We start from the raw sequence: 22,038 nt of genomic DNA, 5'->3' as shown, positions 1-22,038 counted from the left end.
AGGAATCATCGCTGTCTGAATCAGAGACTGGGTTATCTCTAGATTTAAGTTTCTGCAGCCATATTACTAATCTGCTCTCTCTATCCTTCAGGTTCTTAGAAGAGAAGGTGCACATACCTTGCAGTCCTTGGCAGAGTGGTCTGGGTAAAGGCAGTACATGCAGTCCTGATTAGGCTCTTCAAAGTGTAATGTCTTTTTTCCCCACAGGTCTTGCAGAATCTGAACAAACATTTCCTTTCCTTGTCAGACATATTGTAGGCCTTCACCACAATCAGTCAGAACAAGTTTTGAAGAGTGTAATCTTGAAGCTCTCATAAAAGATGTGAAGAATAGAGCAGAGCTCTGAGGAGACTCCATAGCACGACGTGCAGAAGAAAATCTGAGGTGCTGGAGCTTCTCTCAGGAAGGTTCTGAAGGGTAGGGTCGCCTGATTGGTGGACCCTGAAGTGCAATCCTTTTTCTTAAAATTACTCTTTTAAACTGAGAGGCCTAAGGGCTTTGCACTTTCTGTGTGAGTTCAGCCAGTCGTCTAGCTAGGGATAGACACAAATGACTCATCTTCACAGATGTGCTGCCACTGCTGCTAGACACTTTGTGAATACCCTTGGTGCTGATTTGGTTCCAAAAGCTAGTACTTTGAACTGAATCTTTTTTTGTGCTTTGCATTGACTGGGATGCCCAAGTAGGCATCCTTTAAGTCTGTTGCCATGTAATCCCCAATTTGCAATTGTAGTATAACTTCCTGTAAGGTTGTTATCTTGAATGTTTGTGTTTTGATAAATTTGTTTATAAACCTCATGTCTACAAAAGGCTAGAGATATCCAGCTACTTTTGGGACTAGGAAATAAGTTGAGTTTGCTGATTGCTACTTTTGGCACAACTTTTACTGCATCCTTCTTCAGTAACTCCTCTACCGCTGAGTAGTCTGGAAGTTTCCGGCTTCGAAAGAACCTTTGTCCTGGGTCCCTTGGATGAAGTGATTTTTCTACATTCGTCGCAATATCCATAATGTATTATGCTTAGAATCCATTAGTCTGAAGCGATCTTCCTCCACTCCTGAATACATTTTTTATTCTTCCTCTTACTTGTTTGTGTAGGAGATGCCTTGATTTCTAGATCCAAAGATGTTCTTTGTAACTGTTGGTAAGTGAATTACTTGAAGGAGTTGAATCTCCTCTATGTGTTGGTCCTCTACTCTCTGTTTGTACTGCCAGTTTTGCAGAAGTTGAGTTGTCTTGTTGCATGGGCTCTCATTATCCTAATGAGGCTGCTGGATTTGGGCAGCAGCATCATCTGAATTGGGGGGAACTGAGTTTAGTCCCACACCATGTGACAACTGTTGGCCTAATCAGTTTATGGCCGACTAGCAGCGCCTCATCTCTGCCCAAAAGCATTGGTGATTTGTGGCAACCTGGGGGATGACAATGACTTCTCAGGAAAATCGTGGTGTATCAGATCTCATCCTTTTCTGTCAGTTACATTAGTCTCACACATGTAAAGACAAACAGAGGCAGAAAATGGTGCAGTAAGATTTATTGAATCTGCTGCGTCAAATAAAATGGCAAGAATTGTAATAATTAGAATGATGAAACATGCTAGAAGCAAAATGGTGACAGCGCGCCAAAGGGGCGCCTAAGGCAAACCCATTTGCGCCCGATCGGGGACTTTGGCACTCCTAAGTCAGATTTGGTACATATTCATTACTCCCAACAATCTCTCACTAAGTTAGCTGGGAGACAGAGATGTAGGGGCGGTGTTCGGAGTTACCCTGATCAGATAGATGGGTGGAGTTGCATATGTGCACTGGGGCATCCGGGATTATGAATTGCACAAGCTCTATCTGTGCCCCTCAGCAAGACCTTTTACGGAGTTGTAATAAGAAAGAGGACGCTCACGCGAAACGGATTAAATGCAGCCTTTATTAATGCCCGCTCTCTGATTAAACACAGGACTGAAATTCAAGACATGATTGAGTGCCTGAACTTGGATTGCTTATTCATCAGAGACTTGGACCAGAGAAGATTCTAGTCCCTATTTTATAGCAGCCTCCCCACCTGGCTACACGTTCTCTAGACTTGACAGAACTGGTGGCAGAGGAGGTGGGTTGACTTATTTTCATGTTGAAATACTGTTGTCACTGGGAATCCATAAATGTTAGACCAGATATCTGTGAAGGTGCCTATTTTAAGGTCCGCCTGAAAAATATTGTGTTTTTTTAGGGCCTTTTGATTTATCGTCCTCCAGGCCCTAAAACCTATTTTTTCCAACACTGTTTGGCCATTATTGAGCCCATCACCAAGGTCTCCAAGTTTATTGTATTGGGGGATTTTAATATTCATCTTGAGGACACTCTGGACCCCTAACACGGTTGAGTTCCTTAATCCCATGGTGAATCTTGACTAGCACCTTAAGGTTACGTCAGCCACCCTTCATGCCGGACATTTATTAGATGAAATACTTGTTCGCCACAACAGTTGTGCTCTTCTGGAGAATAGGGCCCTCGAGTGGACAGATCATCACTTTCTTACTTTTAGGGTGACAGACACTTTGTCTCTGATCCACTCGCCCTTTCCCCTAAATCGAACTAGACAATGAAGTAGGATAAATGAGCAGAATCTCAACCCCCCTCCCCCCCCTTCTCCCCTTCTCCCCTCCCCCTCACCCCCCCCTCCAAAGATATCCTGTCCCCTGGCCAGGAAGAAAGCTCCTTTTCCCTGCCATACTAAGGATCTTAAGGACTTACAAAGAATATCAACACCAGGAAAAAAAAATCAGAACTTTGCGGAAAAAGAGAAGCTTAGATCTGTGCTCAGTGATTACTAACGTGCGATTAATAAAGCCAAAACGGACTTTTATTTGCATAAAATCAAGGAAGTAAATAATGTCCCAGAGATCTTTTTAGAGTGGTGCGCTCCCTCACTGTTCAAACTACCCCCTCAGAATTGGAAAATTCACCAGCATTTTGCAACAAGATTGCTGACGTTTTAAAAATAAAGTCATCCAAATTCAAGCTAATTTTGCACAGCACTCCGGGGTGTTGGACCCTTATGAGCAATTAAATGGTTCAGAAAGTAATGATACCCTTACTCTCACTAATTTCCAGCCTTTGCAGATGGAGAGGCTTAAGGAGCTGCTGGGGAGAGTTAAGTAGGGTTCCCCCAGCGATCCCGGTCCCCACCATACACCGAAGCTCGCTCGGGAGTTGGTGTCCTCGGCCCTTGTACCTGTGTATCAGGATATTTTGAACACCAGAGTGCTTCCTCCCTAGTGGAAGGAAGAGATTGTTATTCGTCTGAAAAAGAAACCTAGTGGTGCCCCTAACGATTTCAAGAATCTCCTCCCTTTAGCTTTGCTGCCCTTTCAGGCAAACATTTTTTAAAAGCATCTCAGCACAGAACTGCCACAATTCTTACAAGAAACAGGCTGCCTGGATCCCCCTCAGCACGGCTTTAGGAAAGCTCATAGCATGGCATCAGCCCTCATCACCACCTCGGCTTCTATTCGTAGACTGGTTGATAAAGGGGACAGAGCAGATTTAGTTCTACTGGATTTACCTGCCGCGTTTGATACCATTTTGCCGCATCTGATGGTAAAACGTCTTCACCAAGCGAGAGTAAGAGAGAAAGCCTTGCGTATTCAGTTGTCCTTTCTATGTGAGAGATCAACCATAGTAAGTTGTGGTGATTCCAGAGTTGCCCCGTTCCAACTCCCTTGTGGAGTTCCACAGGGCTCCTCTCTTAGCCCCACTCTGTTTAATCTTGATGTGGCCCCACCAGCTAGACTTATCTGCTCTTTCGGCTTTCTGGCTGCCTCCTATGCAGATGACACTCTGCTCATCATTCCTGATAACAAGAACTTGGAGTAGGTGGCAGATAGATTCTACCACTGTATGAGCAAGATTAACAAATGGATGGGCCACAATCGACTTAAAATAAATGGCAACAAAACTGAGATCCTATTCTTTGGCTCCAGCAGTGATTTGTGGAGCTCACATTGGAGGCCGCAATCTTGCGGTGACCTGCTTGTCCCCATAGCATCTACTAGAAATCTTGGGGATTGCGTTTGACAGCTTCTTATCCTTCAAGTCCCAAGTAAATTCGAGCACTAGAGCTTGTTATTGGATTCAAAAAACCCTGAAAATTTTTTTCTCTTATCTCCAGGAGGAACTTAGAATTTTGGTGTCTCTGGCCTTGGTGATCTCTAAACTAGATTACTGCAACGCGCTGATGTTGAACATCGATAAAGGTTCTCTCGACAATTTGCACGTGATTCAGAACACTGCTGCTGGCTTGACATTACATCTTCCCAGCTCAGTTTCGGCTAGCGGCAGCCTGAGACAATTGCATTGGCTACCTGTCGAGAAGCGCATTACATTTAAGGCTCTTTGTCTGGCTCATAAGGCGCTTCACTCGGTAGGGTCTGAATACCTCTGCTCTTCTTTACAATGGTACATGCCAGGTCGTCAGCTCAGGTCATCAGGTTTCCATTTGATTTCTTTCCCCCGCAGCCGTAAGGCTGGAATACTCTTCCTCTGTCCATTAGGAAGGACAATAACTTCCTATCCTTTAGAAAGCAGCTTAAAACGTTTTCCAAATGAATTATCTTTGTGTTCCTGGCAACTACCCTGCAACTTCTTTCTGTGCTTTTCTTACTCTCACTTTTTTTGCTGCTCAGCATTTCGATGCTAGGCCGGAATGCGCTCTATAGATACAAATACATGAAAAGTGAAACAAAAAAAAGTTAGACCATATTGTCACTATGTGTAATATATGCGGTTCCTACCTAAGCTATGTTAGAGCACAGCATGATAAGCCTTTATCCGCCCTTCTGAACACCCCTGGGAAGACATCATCCCCCATACCTGAGCAAAGAAGCTTGCTGGCCGAGGGACACCATCCCCATGTAGGCGAGGGAACTGGTTGTCTCAGCAAGCAGCTGTAGCAAAAGTCAATCAGCATGGGGTTGTGGTCATCTGGCTGGAATCTTCCTCTAATGTGCATGGGATGGAGAAGTGTTTTTATAATAAAGCAGCTGATGCTCTGAGAAAATGTCTCCACGTAAGGATCTGTGTGCTTATGGGAATGTTGGAGACGCAGTGTACCACTTTACAGACAACCCTATCTCGCTACAGCCTTGAGGAGAGCACAAAGTGAAAAGAATGTCTTGCTAAAAAAATGCAATGTTTTCAGAGGTGAAAGAACAACCAGATAAAGAAAAGAAAACAGCACCACTAATGTGGCCGATTCTGAAATAATAAAAATGAAGCAGAATAAAATGTAACTGGGCTAAAGTGGCAAGCCTAGTTGCTAAAATAACGTGCCTAAATGCATCACTAAAATGGCTATACAACAGTCTAGTCTCATTAATCTTTTTCAGCTGGTTTAGGGTTTCGTAGACTACACTGAAACAGCTGTTCATTACTGAATTGGGGAATTCAGAATGTAAACTTGTACTTCTGGTTTGAATGTGGAATGGGTCAGGAGTGGTGGCGTAGTGTGATAGCGGTCAGTTGCCTGCTGGATGTGTTTGCCACATCTGGTGCTAACTTTAGGCATATGGTGGCAATGTTTTTGCTCTCTTCTGCCAAGTGTGCTGCTCTTTTCTGGTATTGTTCCGGTAGATGCTTTATTAACTCTGCCATCTCCTCCCAATTTTGGTAGGCATAGCGATTTAAGAGGGTATTTGAATTTGCAATGCGCCTCTAACTTGCTGCATTTCTCTCGAAGTTTGGACCCATGAGGTCCATTCGCTTGCTCTCCTTGTCTGAGGTGGACCAGAAGTTGCTGGGATGTTTGCCCTTTTCTGGCTGTAGCTGTAATAATTGAATCAGATAGCACATAACCGTTTATACATGCTGGATCTTTTTAGGAGAACTTATATTACTTTTCTGTCCTTGGAGTGCCATGTGGCCAGTTCTCTGAGGGCCTCCCTTCCCTGGTCTCTCACACTTGCAACCTCAGGATAAATATGGTCTCCTGGAAAGAAAAAGGCAAAATAATCTCTAATCTGAAACACAAATTGGGGCTTCTCCTCTTCTAATTGGACACCATATTTGTCTACTGCCCTCTTTATCACCTGATTGTAGAAGCCGATGTCACCTGGTGGTGATGGTTTTGAAGGGTAGCAGTCTACCCCTTCTTCAGTTTAATTAAGTCTCCAAATCCTGTCATTGAGCCTCTGAGTCCAAGAACCCTCTGTGCCGGATACAACCCTGTTCATTTGTTTGCCTTCTATTTCATACAAAAGACTTCCTCCTCTTCTTCCTGTTGTGGCTCTGGTGTTAAGGGAGGCTCAATGTCTGATGCTTAACTCTCCCTGCTCTTCCAGCATTGAGGATTTTTTAAAAATGTTAAACGCCTTCAAACTCTGGTAGAAGTCTTTGTGTTTCTGTAGCAGAGCCGCCATTTCGGCCTCGAGTCGTCTTCTCTTTTTTTTTTTCTATCTCAGCCGCCTGTTCGATGTCGAGATTATTGACTGTCTCTTTGACTTCAGAGAGACTTTTTTTATTTCGATTGATCTACCGTTGAGCTTCTATTCTACAAATGCGACCTTTCATGTTTCTGCAGCCAAACATCCTTTCCTTGTATGTCCTTCTGTGACTTGGATTTTTTCTGCAGCTTTTCCTCCTGCGGTCTACAGTTCAAGGGTTTCAAAGGGCTCTTTGACTCAGATCGCAGCTGCGGTCGGGTGCTGTGACACCGAGGCTCCCTTTGAGGCTCTCAAGTCAGTTTTACATGACTCAGCTATATTTTTCAAGGCGGATGGTTCTCTTACCTTGTGCCTGAATGTATCTTTGCCCCCTGGGTTTCAACTCGGACAATTTCCAAATCGACCTCCTCCAGTTCCCCTTCTGCAACGTTCTTCCCTCTCATCACTCTCGAGACCCAAATCTCATAGAGAAGGTGGGTATGCTGTCCGTGCATGGTATGATGGGTTTGTCTCTGCCTCTCTCTTGCCCTCAGCATCTTCAGTGTGAATGTGGAGCAGACAAAATCCCTGCTTCGATAGTCTTGTTGTAAAAAGAGGTTGCAGACCGGGGTGTTTTTTCTTCTGCAAGAATTTGAGGTGGCAAATTTTGCAGAACTGGAAAGGCATGTTCTCATTAGGCTGCACCACCCTATCCCCCTACTCCCCCAATATGTATGGGTATTCTCCATAACCATCAAGAAACTACTACTACTACTTCTCCCTCAACTTCCCCTCTAAATACCTTGGTGTCCTGCTGTAACATTCTTGGACTTTCAGCAGTCTTCTCCAGAGTTCTCATGAACAACTTCTTCCAAGTGTTAGGGAGCCTTCAGCAAGCACCCAGACCCAACGGCGGGAAAAAAGAATCTTTGGATGGCGAGCTTCTGCAGGAAGCCCAACGATGTCACAAGAGGACAACAAACAGAGGTTGACGCCCAGCAACAACAACAAAAATTTAAATAAATAGATTTGGAGACATTTCTGGATCCGACCACTAGATGGCGCAAATATGCACAGCATGTCAATCCAGAAAAGTTTCATGCTGCAAAACTGATGATGGGGGCAGCACTTCTATAAAACGTGTGCAGTGCAGTAAAAAAAAAAAAAAAAAAAAAAGGGGGAGGAAATAGTACCTTAAACACATGGACAGGCCCCAACTAAACAGAATCAACCTGTGCTTGGTGACTGCCTGCTCCACATCAAGTGATAGAAAGGACATTTGGGCTCCAATGGCGAAATAAGCCGGCTTAAAAAAAGACTGACACAGAAGCAGGCAAATGGTAAGGCCTGTTTTGCAAATAGTGTTTTGCAAGCGAGACACGTAGCGTGTGCATCCTCTTGCATGCTCTACCCTATAAAGGAGTTATAGGCTCTGGCCTTGCAGTGTCTAAGGGGATTTTATTCTTTTTGGTTTTCAATTTCTGCAGCCATAAGAAAAGCCTCTCTTCCCTATACTTAAGAGTTTTGGAGGAAAAGATGTGCCAGATTTTTTAATTCTTTGCCTTGTGGGCAGGGAGAAGAAGTACATACACTATTTTGTGGGTCTTCAGAATGAAACGAATTCCAAAGGGTCTGAAAAGTCCTTTCTTTAATGACTGATATTTTAGTAATCCATATCTGGTAGATGTAGGTGAAAGGTGCCCTTTTTAGATGACCAACAGAGGGTTCAGATCTGTAATATTGTTAAAGGACTGAGCAGAGCTCAGGGAGGCTCGCTTCACACAACGTGCGATAGACAATCTGAGACATGCCTCAGTGAGAAGTGTTCTAGAAGGTGCTGTTGCCTGATTGGCTGAAGTTGGTTCATTATAAAAGATGTGGATAAGCTAATCAAATGAATGTCTTGTAGCCATTTTAGGTTATGTGTACTTCATTGTACTGCTTTAGAAGGTACCATGGGATTGCCACTTCGACAGGGAATAATTCAAGCATGTGAATTTATGAAAGATCCAATACTAGAGACATAACCCTTTCTACTGCAGGGCTGGATTCATGGAGTTTCAGGTTCACCTTTCAGTCTTGAACTTTACCAGCACTCAGAATTATAAAATGAATAATTTACACAGAACATCTACCGTGTGGGCGAATTAGCATAACATAGCATCTTAAAAATAGTCATGATTATATGGAGACTAACCATACATCATCAAATTGATATAACTTTGGCACAAGATTATCTTGATTACTTGAAGGGCATCATCACCTCAAAACACAGGTACATTCCAGACTGCTGATCTAATATTTAAAAAAAAGCTAGCATTCAATTATCATAATGATGCAGGAATTGGACTGTAGTGTGCACATGGTGGCAGCTATGCAAGCTGCAAGTAATGATCTGCCCAAGCCTTCTATGCAGCACAATGAACCTCAGTCCCATTCTGATACAGTGGGATCCTGGGCAATAGGCATTTCTCTTCAATCCACAGACAACAGAAAAAGCTAAGATATGTTAAGATTTCACTGGGGAAAAAAAACACACATAACTAGCTTTACCTTTTATCAATGCCCCACAATTTAGGCAATTCTGTATCACGGACATGGACAGAAAACAAACGCTATCACTGATCCATCTGAATACTAAAAATGTATTATTTTAAACATGTGCAACCTACTTACCAAGGAATGCCTTTTAACATGCTCCCTTCGAGTAAATAGCTTTCCACAGATGTCACAGCTAAATGATCGGACGCCAGTATGAATGAGCAAATGCCTCTTCAATGTTCTTCTATATTTGGCTACGTAACTGCAATGGGGACACTTAAGCTTGTTCATCAGCAATGATGATGAGTCACCTAAAGATAAGTGTATATTTATGTTTTAAATAAATGTTAAAAAAAAGCTATACAAAATTACAGAAATGTCATACTGAAGATACATGGGCATTTTCGGTTGTCTGACGACACAAACTAAGTTTCTCAGTACAAATGCTTGCTTTTGGGTACAGCACACCACAAATTTGATTGCTTCATTAGGGAAAGAAATGTTTAGCACAAGGCTTTTACACCATTTCTGAGAAGCAATTATTTCACCCATTCCATTAAACGTGAAGATACTATATCTGGAAAAAGTTTAAATACACGAACAGTGTCGAACTTGAATCAAACTGAATACAAATGTTGTACTTCCTTGCAGGAGCGTTTGAAGATTTCATTCTTATGGTTGTTTCTCATTTCTAAGACAAAGTTACTTACCTTCTATTAGAAATGGGATCTCTAGTTGACAGAGGTGTACACCCTTGTTGTCCAAGTAGGGACCACAATTCTAACCACGGTTAAATCACAACCAATCCAAATTATCCTGTGCCCACCCTTCTGTAGCTTGGCACTGATCAGTCAGGCTTAATGCAGAAGGCAATGTGTAAAGTATTTGTGCAGAACGTGTACCATAACACAGTGAAAACACCACAAAAAGACACCACAAAGGTTTAGAAAAACAGAGAATATTTATCTGAATAAAACAGTGAAAATCCAATGTACAAAAGCAAATTTATGAATTTGTAAATATTAAATCCAACTAAAGCGTTGAGAAACACAATAGACTGGGGCTATCATAGCGTAGCTGACAGAGTCGTTCTCAACAATTCAACACCACTGGTGCCGGTCACAGAGTCACACAGACCCTCATTATAAGGAAATGCCTCCTTGGCAGGATTACCCCCTGACTTTTTGCCTTTGCTGATGCTAAGTTATGATGTGAAAGTGTGCTGGGACCCTGCTAACCAGGCCCCAGCACCAGTTTCTTTCCCTAAACTGTACCTTTGTCTCCACAATTGGCACAACCCTGGCACCCAGGTAAGTCCCTTGTAACTGGTACCAAGGGCCCTGATGCCAGGGAAGGTCTCTAAGGGCTGCAGCATGTCTTATGCCACCTTGGGGACCCCTCACTCAGCAAATACACACTGCTTGCCAGCTTGTGTGTGCTGGTGGGGAGAAAATGACTAAGTCGTCATGGCACTCCCCTCAGAATGCCATGCCAACCTCACACTGCCTGTGGCATAGGTAAGTCACCCCTCTAGCAGGCATATGTGCATGAGCACTATGCCCCTACAGTGTCAAAGCAAAACCTTAGACATTGTAAGTGCAGGGTAGCCGTAAGAGTATATGGTCTGGGAGTCTGTCAAACACGAACACCACAGCACCATAATGGGTACACTGAAAACTGGGAAGTTTGGTATCAAACTTCTCAGCACAATAAATGCACACTGATGCCAGTGTGCACTGTATTGTAAAATACCCTCAGAGGGCATCTTAGAGATGCCCCCTGAAAACATACCCGACTTCCAGTGTGGGCTGACTAGTTTTTGCCAGCCTGCCACACACCAGACATGTTGCTGGCCACATGGGGAGATTGCCTTTGTCACTCTGTGGCCAGGAACAAGCCTGCTTCTCACCTCCCCCTGCAGGAACTGTAACACCTGGCGGTGAGCATCAAAGGCTCACCCCTTTGTTATAGCGCCAAAGGGCATCCCAGCTAGTGGAGATGCCCGCCCCCTCCGGGAACGGCCCCACTTTTGGCAGCAAGGCCAGAGGAGATAATGAGAAAAACAAGGAGTCGCCACTGGCCAGTCAGGACAACCCCTAACGTGTCGGGAGCTGAGGTGACTGACTTTTAGAAATCCTCCATCTTGCAGATGGAGTATTCCCCCAATAGGATTAGGGATGTGACCCCACTCCCCACCGGGAGGAGGCACAAAGAGGGTGTAGCCACCCTCAGGGCTAGTAGCTATTGGCTACTAACCTCCCAGACCTAAACACACCCCTAAATCGAGTATTTAGGGGCCCCCAGAACCTAGGAAGATAGATTCCTGCAACCTGAAGACGAAGAAGGACTGCTGACCTGAAGCCCCGCAGAGAAGACGGAGACACCAACTGCTTTGGCCCCTGCCCTACCACCTGTCTCCCCACTTCAAGAGAAACTGCAACAGCGACACGTCCCCCAGGGTCCAGCGACCTCTGAAGCCTCAGAGGACTACCCTGCATCTAAAAGGACCAAGAAACTCCTGAGGACAGCGGCCCTGTGGAGAAGCCTGCCCCTCCGGCCACTGCCCCCACTTTTTGGCGGCAAGGCTGGAGAAGATGAGAAAAACAAGGAGGAGTCACCCCCCAGTCAGGACAGCCCCTAAGGTGTCCTGAGCTGAGGTGAGACTTACTTTTAGAAATCCTCCATCTTGTAGAAGGAGGATTCCCCCAATAGGATTAGGGATGTGCCCCCCTGCCCACAGGGAGGAGGCACAAAGAGGGCAAGGACAGTAGCCATTGGCTACTGCCCTCCCAGACCTAACACACAGCCCTAAATTCAGTATTTAGGGGCTCCCAGAACCGAGGAAGATAGATTCCTGCAACCTAAAGAAGAACAAGGACTACTGACCTGAAGCCCTGCAGTGAAGACGGAGACGACAACTGATTTGGCCCCAGCCCCACCGGCCTGTCTCCCTACTTCGAAGAAAACTGCAACAGCGACACATCCAAAAGGGTCCAGTGACCTCTGAAGCCTCAGAGGACTACCCTGCATCTAAAGGACCAAGAAGCTCCTGAGAACAGCGGCCCTGTTCAACAAACTGCAACTTTCTGCAACAAAGAAGCAACTTTTAAAGACCAGGTTTCCCGCCGGAAGCGTGAGACTTTCCACTCTGCACCTGACGCACCCGGCTCGACCTGCGGAAAACTAACACTACAGGGAGGACTCCCCGGCGACTGCGAGCCCGTGAGTAGCCAGAGTTGACCCCCCCCTACCGGTGACACTAAGTAATGCCACTAAACCAGAGCCTCTCTGCAGAGAAGGTATGACCCTACTTCTCCCTGATTGTTGATGTACCACATCACGGTAGTGTTGTCTGTCAAGACCTGAACTGACTGACCGCGAAGAGCCAGACATATTGCCCACAATTCTAACTCATTGATATGAAACATCTGTTTCACTGGAGACCAATGACCTTTGACCTCTAGGTCCCCCACAGTTGTTTGAACGTCCTTTGAAAATCCAGAAGACCTAAGCCACGCATGCCTCCTGGTCGCCACTTAAGTGCCCGTTGCCCTGGCTACTGAGTCCGCTGTATCCAGACCAGACTGGCCGCCGCTTGAGTGTCCAAAAGAAGCTAATCAAACTGCCCCTGCATATCCTGAGGTAAGTTCGGCACCACAGCTCTTACCGTGTCCATCAGGACATGAACATACCTCCCCGGCACACTGGTAGCATTGACCGATTTCAGGGCCCCATATTACATGAGGAGAAACTTTTCTTGGCTGCTTGCTCCATCCTCTTAGACTCCCTGTCCGATGGATTAAGAGAAACGAGCCAGGTGCAGATAGAGCAGAACAAGAACCTTGGACCACCAAGCTCTCAGGAGTCGGATGTTGGGATAAAAATCGAAGATCCCCAGGACCAACCCTGTACCTGCTTGCCACAGTCCTGGAAACGGTCAGAGACGTAACAGGCTTTCTCGAAATGTTTAAAATAGGCTCAGTAAGATCATCATTGAAAGGGAGTAGGGGCTCCGCAGAAGTAGAGGAAAGATGCAACACCTCAGTCAAGATGTTTGTCTTTACTTAAGAAGTTGGTAACGGAAGTTCCAAAAATTCAGCAGCCTTCCTTATGAGTGTGATAGGATGCTGCCTCCTCTGTAAATTCACCAGAGGATAAAAGATCCCACTCAGGGGAGGTACCCAGTCTACTTGTAGAGTCCAGACCCTGAAACTCCCCCAGAGGCTCAGAAATCTCTCCTTCCTCTAGCAACTGTTGCTGGTATTCCTGCTCCTCCAAGAGGCTCAGTGATCTCCTCCTCAATCTCAATCTGGCCTCCAATCTCTGAGTCGAAAGAGTTTACCAATGTCGACAACGCCGGCTTGAAAACAGAAGGACGTGGTGGAGGACATGGTGGAGACACACTGCGTCCCACCCGGGACCCATCCGGCGCAGGTACTGACTCCATCGGCATCATGTAAGGCGACAAAGCCATCGGCGCTGAACCAGCACTCGGATAGAAGGGCACAAACACAGCCGATTTGTACGGCACCGGCGAACCCAAGGAGAGCACTAATGGACCCGTGGGACCAGCCGGTGCACCAGCAGGAGCCATAGCTTTGCTAAAAACACTAAACATAGCATTCAGGAAAGCCGCCGGATCCACTCCTGGAGTCGGGAAGGAAGGAAACCTCTGGTCATCTTGAGGTGCTTGAGTCTCATCCGAAACTTGCGCCACCGGCTCCTGAACCAACACAGGTGAAAAGTGAGTCGGAGGACGTCCTCAATCAGTGATGGCGCTGGAGAAGCCTGAGGACTCTGAGGCTGGGAGTAACAGTAGGACTGACATCCCACGCCGTACAACGTTGTCTCGAAGGGAACCGAGACCGATCTCTGGAAGAATGGCATTGAGAATCGTGCCGGCGCCGCTTCTGATGAGATCTTGATGACTTATGAGAAGAAGCGTCCCTTGCCTTAGATCTCCAATGACCCTTGTGTCCTCTTTTAGCTTTTGCTAAAAAGAGCTTAGCCTTTCTTCCTTTTAAGGCCTTCTGGTTCATCCTCTGGCACGACACGTACCCTTCCACGTCGTGGTCCGAACGTAGACACCACAAGCAGCCTTCATGAGGGTCTGTGACTGAAATACAACCCCTGCACTCACGACAAGGCCTAAAATCTGACTTCTTAGGCGGAGACATTTTAACAAGTACAACAAGACCTTAAAACAGTAGCTGTTCGAGAGCTAGGAAAAAACGTTAGTCGAAGGCATGGAAAAAAGGGAACCGACGTCAGCGAGAACTTCTTATTGCCACAATGACGTCAGATGGAGTCCAGTGCGGAGCCGGGCAATTGTGACATCCACATTGACGTGAAGTGCTGGGAGTAAAGTTTCTGTCGAATGCTGGTGCATTGGGAGATTTCATAAGGTGAGGAATCGATAAACTGACTGATCCACAGTTAGTTGTATCCATCAGAATGGGCTTGTTTTCAACATCAAACACATTCACAATATGAAGTAAGTCCTACATATCAAGTGTTGTGATGGCAAGCGGACAGTAAGATCCTTTTGTTGTTCTGGAACGCATTGAGTGAATGCTGGGAAAAGCAACAATGACAGTCTTGCTGATGTTTTCTTGTTCTTCACATTGGTAGGGTACGGAATACGGTTGATGTAATTCCCTAGTAAACCACCCCCATCCTTTTGGTGTTTTGGAACACACTGACAAGAACAGTGGGAACAACAATATTCAATGTTTTAATCTGCACATAGGTGGGATAGAAATAAAGTCAATGCAATTTGCACATAAACCATCCACACCCTTTCAAATCCAAATGGTATGACAACAAACCAGTTTTAAATGTCACCTACTTGCTTGAGTCTTCTAATCTCACCCTCAAACCAATGCCACAACAATCGCCCAACAAAAATTGCAGTACTTTACATCATCACAGTCCAGCAGGCACCCTGCACAGACACTCACATGAGCACCAGTTCACAAATATAAAAGAATAACGTTAATGGGAAGAAACCCCAAGTTAAACACTAATAACAACAACCTTTTTCAAAACAATTCAATGATAACAGGAATGAGCAGAGATAGGTAATGTTTGTTACTATATCTGAGGAGTCCATGCTTGACAAAGGCATAAACTGTGGTCCCTCTATGTCCCTAAATGGCAAACAAAATCTAGTAAAATCAAAATTCTGGAATCCTAGTTGAACAGCTCAGAAGGGGTGAGGTAGAGAAAAATGTGGCATTCAGTAGCTCAATTTATTCCAACAAAAGGCACAAAGATCAATTGTGCCTTTGTAAGTTTAATACTTTTCTGCAGTTTTCATTTAAAAAATTGGAAGAACACTGACACTCATACATGTACACACAAACTTCCATATAGAATCAAGACAATTTTATTACAATAAAACCTTAGGGTAAAAATCACTATGCCATAGAAAACCCACATAATTTAAAATGTAATTTAACCTACCATTTTCCCAAGATTCCCTTGCCCAAGATTCTGGCAATACTCCATACTTTAACTCACTTGAAGTTCCTGAAAGAAAATAAAGCAGTTATTGTAAGGAAAAGTGTACAAAGGATTACTCAAGAAAATGTACTGAGATTATAACCCTTGAAATATGAGGTGGAGCTAAATTTAGTAGTGTAAAGTAGTACTAGTAACGTTTCACAATTAGGCAGAATTCACCACCACAGGTGTGGAAATCTTTCTATAGTAAAGTATAGGAACATTTTAAAAAGTGGACTGAAATTTAAAATAAAATAGTTTTGTGTTTTTTAAATGTTAATTTGAATTGATTTTAGCAATTTTAAATGCAGCAAAAAAGTTACATCATTATAATAGTCATTTTAATCAAATATTTAACTAACATATATAAATCAAATGGACATTATTAAAAAATATGTAATTAAAAACAAATCCCACCTACAGTAAAAATTGCTATTATGTACTTAAAATTACAAAAAATAATGTATACACTTAATAATGTACAACATTAATATTTAAAAATAACATTACATTTATTTTTAATTAATACCCATTAAAATATTTTATTTAAATATACTTTTTAACATTATTTCCTATGGAGTTCAATTTTAATTACCAACTCCATTATTTTCTATGGGACAGTGCTGCAGTACTAGTGGGTCGCCATGTGTGGTGCTTGACTTACTCAGGGTCTGACCTCTAGTACATTTACTACTGTTTTGGGTCCATTTTGACTGTAGAAACTTTAGAACTGTACTTTGTGTGTAACAATGGGCTTACTGTTTTGTGGGTGGGTGTCTGTCCTTCCCGAAACTCCTCCTTAACCCTCCCCTAGCTCCTTCCATTTAGTTGTAAATATTTCTCAAATTGCAGTCACTCCCTCTGGTTCTACCCACACGTACTAAATTCACATGCATGAGGATTTCCCCATAAAAAAAGGAGAGCTGGAGATTTCTGACTGAAGCTTTCTGAACTGCTTTGTGTAGTAAAGTAGTGGCACTACTTTACATTTTATAAAATACAGTTTGTGAATTTCCCAAATTAAAAAGGTGGGATAACATATATGGTAACCCATTACCAATGTAGAAACAAGAGTTAAGTCCTTCACTTTAGAGTGCTACCAGTGGCATGTAGCACTTTACAAAATCACAAATAAACTTTTAAATAAAATAAAACTTAATTAGGGACTCCATTTTCCATCCCCAGGATGTTTCAGATTACCAACCCGCAACAACCCTTGAGCTAGACAAGAAATTGGAAAATGCACCTAAATCAGAAATAACTACTAGGAAACCTTTCAGTGCTCTGCTCTCTCGAAATACCCTGCCTCAGTCCAGTCAGCTCTGTGATCTCTCTTGCCTGAAACTGGAATTAAAGTTCCTGAATATACCTTACTCCCCTTCCCCAATACATCTCCTGTATCAGCTTGGATTAAGTTAGATTACAAGTCAGGAGAATAAATAATTGTTTCAAGCAGCCAACCATATGAAAGAATACAAAGATAAAGCAATTGCACTGAAAATGGCATTCATAATATGCCCCAGGTAGGAAAAAAATGGAATATGAATATCTCCAGTTAGCCCTCCTGCTAGCAAAATGAAGCATAGCAATTGGTCGGCTGGGCAGGCGTTCCCCCAGATGCTGAGCTGCAGATGAGGGATACCATGGAGTGGGCCATCACAGATACTTATTCCACAGATTAGGAGGTTAGGTATGGAGGAGCAGGTTGTTGTGTGTGAAGCTGATGCTGTTCCTGCTGTGATTTACATCTCAGCACGTACAGTATGTACATGCATGCACATTAATTCACATGTCTGAAATGGCCTTTGTCAGGGAGGGATAGGAACGCTATATCACCTGTAATCCATTATTGATGCCATGCGGGGAGACGCAACAGTGAGACGGTTGGATTGGTTGTAAAGTGTGGATTTACATTAATCTGCTGTGCTTATAGAAAAATCTTTAATCTAATTCCTAATTTGAGTTAATGGCACACTGATGTTGACACCTAGCTGGACAAGGTTAATGGGCAAAATAAGGATGCGATACAGCAACAGCCTTGACCCAATTACTCTTATTTAACGTTTAACGTTTCTCTGGGGAAGAAGGCGGCAGGCAGCCATGGATTTTTCACCTCCACCCCTCCAAAGGCACTTCAATTGACAGGATGTTAGCACAGGCTGTGGGGATTGGCCAAGTGTCCATTGCCCACAAGGGACCAACCAGTTCTACAGGTGCTGGGAATTTACTACCTGCTGACTTGGGTGTATTTGACGCTCCATCTCAGTTGATGCATGTCAAATCAAAGCAGGTACCACTGAGGCAAAAGGCTCGTAGGATAAAGGTTCCAAGGTAGCTCAATCAGCCCAGACAACCCGCATTACACAAAATCTGCCCGCAGAGTCAGCTACCCATTTAAGTCTGACTCCCTCTGCCAAGGGTTCTTTTGAGGCTTCATTTTGGCACATGTGAAGGAGGGGAGAATTTTGGGAGATATGTTGTGGAAAAATTAAGGACTTTCTCAGAAACAGAGCCTCTACCGGTGATGAAGCAGCTTGTGAAATTAAAACAGCTGATGAACACTCTCGCTCACGAGACACCAGACAAAAAGGGAACTCTTGTCCAATCGCTCCTGTCATGAGTAACAATTATGCCACTCAAAGGTGGTTTATTTTCTCCCTTCAGACAGGTAATGTTGTTAACTCAATTACTACTGGCTTGACCAAGAATCCTCTCGCAATTTATTTACTTCATAAACCAGCCCAAGTAATCTATAGCTGCTACCGTATCATGGGGAGGTAAAGCCTCTGGGTTGCCCCAACCCAACACCACCCCCCCACCCCAAAACATGTGAGGAATGCCCCCCGCAAGTCATTTAAGGCAGCTCAAACTATTCTGTTGGTCTGTAGAGGTCATCCTCTCTCGGGTTGCATCTTTCTCTGCCCAGAATTACTTGCCCATGTCCCAATGTGGCAATTTATGTCGGAGACCCTCTATTGCACCGCAGGCAAGAGGAGTATAAAACAGAGTTTTGAAACAAACTGTTATACTGGTTGGCTCGCAATAGAGGTTTTCCATTCTTGCACGTGAAGACATTCTGTGGACACGGAGGGTGAGGTGGATTGGACCTGGACCCATTGCTTCAAAAGGGGAATGTCTTATTATCAATTGCAATTTACCTTCTCCAGCAGTATGCCCTCTGTGAGCCACCTCTTTCGGAGGGATTGAAGGGCAGCTGTGTTGTGGTTCCTCCTGGTTTCTCCTATGAGGTACCCACCCCCCCTTTTAATATTTACAACTTTTAGTGTGTCTTCGCTGCTTGGTATGGAGCTGGGATCTGGGGCAACAGTAATACTGACGCCTTACAGGTCGAAGAAAATCTTATCTATAGACTTACTACGCACTTGCCGCCTTCGAGTTCCAATTCTATCTTGCACACGGTGCACAAATGTTTGTATATTAGTGATCTGGTCAAGTCAGCAAAACTTTTATTATGGATCAGCATCTGGTCTAATCATGAGGCTAAGATAAATAGGGAAATCATTTTGTATTGCCTGGATTTAGGCACCAGATCTGCCATCCCATGTTTAGCATATGTACGCAAAATGTGCAATGTCTTGAATATGTAAACTTTTTTCTGGGTGGTAGTGAGGAAATACAAGGAGAAGGTCAGGGGCGCCATAAATGACTGTCACACTGTGCGCTACTAGCGCTAAAAGGCTGTGATGATGGGTATGTTGCAATGTGAAGTAATAGTTTGTCTTTGTGTTTTTTTCAGTGTCAGAGAATAAACAAAGGTAAGGTGACTGAAATCTACTGTTGCACACATCACCCCTTCCCCCCCAAGCCATTTTGTGACCCTATCTGCAGGCTAGTGCTTTAGAGGGACAGTTTAGCCAGTAGCAGAGATGGCGTCTCGTTTGATGGCTGCTGAAGCAGTAACTCAGATTATGGAGGACAGATCTGGGGCAGGATCAGAGACTGAGACAGTGGATACTGAGACAGCATCTGAGGGAGAGGACAATGGAGCAGACTCTGGGAGTGATTTTTTTCCCTCAGAGGAGTCCCCCCACCACCCCTCTTCCAGCGATTGAGGGAGGTGATGGGGGCAGTCGTGCTGTTGCTTCATAAGCAGTCTGTGCAGCGGTACAACAGCAGGTTAATCCAATCCAGACAGCAGGTGGGTGCAGTGGGCAGCTCTTGGCAGCGCCCCAGTTTAGTTCAGCCCCAATTTCCACCTTTTACTGGTGATGCTGGATGTAAAGTTGATACAGCCAACTTGTAGCCAGTCGACTACGTCCATCTTTTTGTGGATGTTGAGTTCCTTCAGTAAATTGTGCAGCTAACAAATGTGTGTGTAGAACAATTTCTGAGGGAGCATGGAGGCAATCTAGGGCCCTGTTCTAGGACAAGTCAGTGGACTCCCATTTCGCCAGCGGAGTTTTGGGCCTTATGATCAAAATGGGGTTAGCGCAGAAACCTACTGGACAACTCGCACGGTTTCGGTAATCCCCATCTTCGCACAGGGTCGCGACAGGGAAGGGCCCAAATCGTATTGTGGGAACATCAAAATTATCTATCACAAAACAACCAGGTTTTGTAAGGCAGGTGTAAAGAAATGGCTCCCTGTTGCAGTTACCCCCCACTTTTTGCCTGATACTGATGCTGACTTGACTGAGAAGTGTGCTGGGACCCTGCTAACCAGGCCCCAGCACCAGTGTTCCTTCACCTAAAATGTACCATTGTATCCACAATTGGCACACCCTGGCATTCAGATAAGTCCCTTGTAACTGGTACTTCTAGTACCAAGGGCCCTGATGCCAAGGAAGGTCTCTAAGGGCTGCAGCATGTCTTATGCCACCCTAGAGACCCCTCACTCAGCACAGACACACTGCTTGCCAGCTTGTGTGTGCTGGTGAGAACAAAATGAGTAAGTCGACATGGCACTCCCCTCAGGGTGCCATGCCAGCCTCTCACTGCCTATGCATGTATAGATCAGTCACCCCTCTAGCAGGCCTTACAGCCCTAAGGCAGGGTGCACTATACCATAGGTGAGGGTACCAGTGCATGAGCATGGCACCCCTACAGTGTCTAAGCCAAACCTTAGACATTGTAAGTGCAGGGTAGCCATAAGAGTATATGGTCTGGGAGTTTGTCAAACACGAACTCCACAGCACCATAATGGCTACACTGAAAACTGTGAAGTTTGGTATCAAACTTCTCAGCACAATAAATGCACACTGATGCCAGTGTACATTTTATTGTAAAATACACCCCAGAGGGCACCTTAGAGGTGCCCCCTGAAACTTAACCGACTATCTGTGTAGGCTGACTAGTTTTAGCAGCCTGCCACAAACAGAGACATGTTGCTGGCCCCATGGGGAGAGTGCCTTTGTCACTCTGAGGCCAGTAACAAAGCCTGCACTGGGTGGAGATGCTAACACCTCCCCCAGGCAGAAGTTGTCACACCTGGCGGTGAGCCTCAAAGGCTCACCTCCTTTGTGCCAACCCAGCAGGACACTCCAGCTAGTGGAGTTGCCCCCCCCCCCCCCTCCGGCCCAGCCCCACTTTTGGCGGCAAGGCCGGAGAAAATAATGAGAAAAACAAGGAGGAGTCACTGGCCAGTCAGGACAGCCCCTAAGGTGCCCTGAGCTGAGGTGACTCTAACTTTTAGAAATCCTCCATCTTGCAGATGGAGGATTCCCCCAATAGGATTAGGGAAGTGACCCCCTCCCCTTGGGAGGAGGCACAAGAGGGTGTACCCACCCTCAGGGCTAGTAGCCATTGGCTACTAACCCCCCAGACCTAAACACGCCCTTAAATTCAGTATTTAAGGGCTACCCTGAACCTAAGATTTCAGATTCCTGCAACTACAAGAAGAAGGACTGCCTAGCTGAAAACCCCTGCAGAGGAAGACCAGAAGACAACAACTGCCTTGGCTCCAGAAACTCACCGGCCTGTCTCCTGCCTTCCAAAGATCCTGCTCCAGCGACGCCTTCCAAAGGGACCAGCGACCTCGACATCCTCTGAGGACTGCCCCTGCTTCGAAAAGACAAGAAACTCCCGAGGACAGCGGACCTGCTCCAAGAAAGGCTGCAACTTTGTTTCCAGCAGCCTTGAAAGAACCCTGCAAGCTCCCCGCAAGAAGCGTGAGACTTGCAACACTGCACCCGGCGACCCCGACTCGGCTGGTGGAGATCCAACACCTCAGGAGGGACCCCAGGACTACTCTAATACTGTGAGTACAAAAACCTGTTCCCCCTGAGCCCCCACAGCGCCGCCTGCAGAGGGAATCCCGAGGCTTCCCCTGACCGCGACTCCTTGAATCCAAAACCCGACGCCTGGGAGAGACCCTGCACCCGCAGCCCCCAGGACCTGAAGGACCGGACTTTCACTGGAGAAGTTACCCCCAGGAGTCCCTCTCCCTTGCCCAAGTGGAGGTTTCCCCGAGGAACCCCCCCCTTGCCTGCCTGCAGCGCTGAAGAGATCCCTAGATCTCCCATAGACTAACACTACAAACCCGACGCTTGTTCTAACACTGCACCCGGCTGCCCCCGCGCCGCTGAGGGTGAAATTTCTGTGTGGGCTTGTGTCCCCCCCGGTGCC

General features: G+C 45.3%; 1 protein-coding gene across 1 annotated transcript in view; it reads right to left on the bottom strand.

The window, feature by feature from the left end:
- Positions 1–22,038, bottom strand: part of ZBTB10 (zinc finger and BTB domain containing 10) — a 264,270-nt gene that overhangs the window by 56,480 nt on the left and 185,752 nt on the right. The window contains exons 4-5 of the mRNA XM_069220405.1: positions 15,415–15,480; positions 9,085–9,260 (exon numbers count right to left, since the gene is read on the bottom strand). Coding sequence (XP_069076506.1) covers positions 9,085–9,260; positions 15,415–15,480 — 242 coding nt within the window. The remainder of the gene's footprint in view (positions 1–9,084; positions 9,261–15,414; positions 15,481–22,038) is intronic.

Source organism: Pleurodeles waltl, chromosome 2_2 (assembly GCF_031143425.1).
Source record: "Pleurodeles waltl isolate 20211129_DDA chromosome 2_2, aPleWal1.hap1.20221129, whole genome shotgun sequence".
Classification (NCBI taxonomy): Eukaryota; Metazoa; Chordata; class Amphibia; order Caudata; family Salamandridae; genus Pleurodeles; species Pleurodeles waltl.
This window is presented reverse-complemented; position numbering and strand designations above follow the sequence as displayed.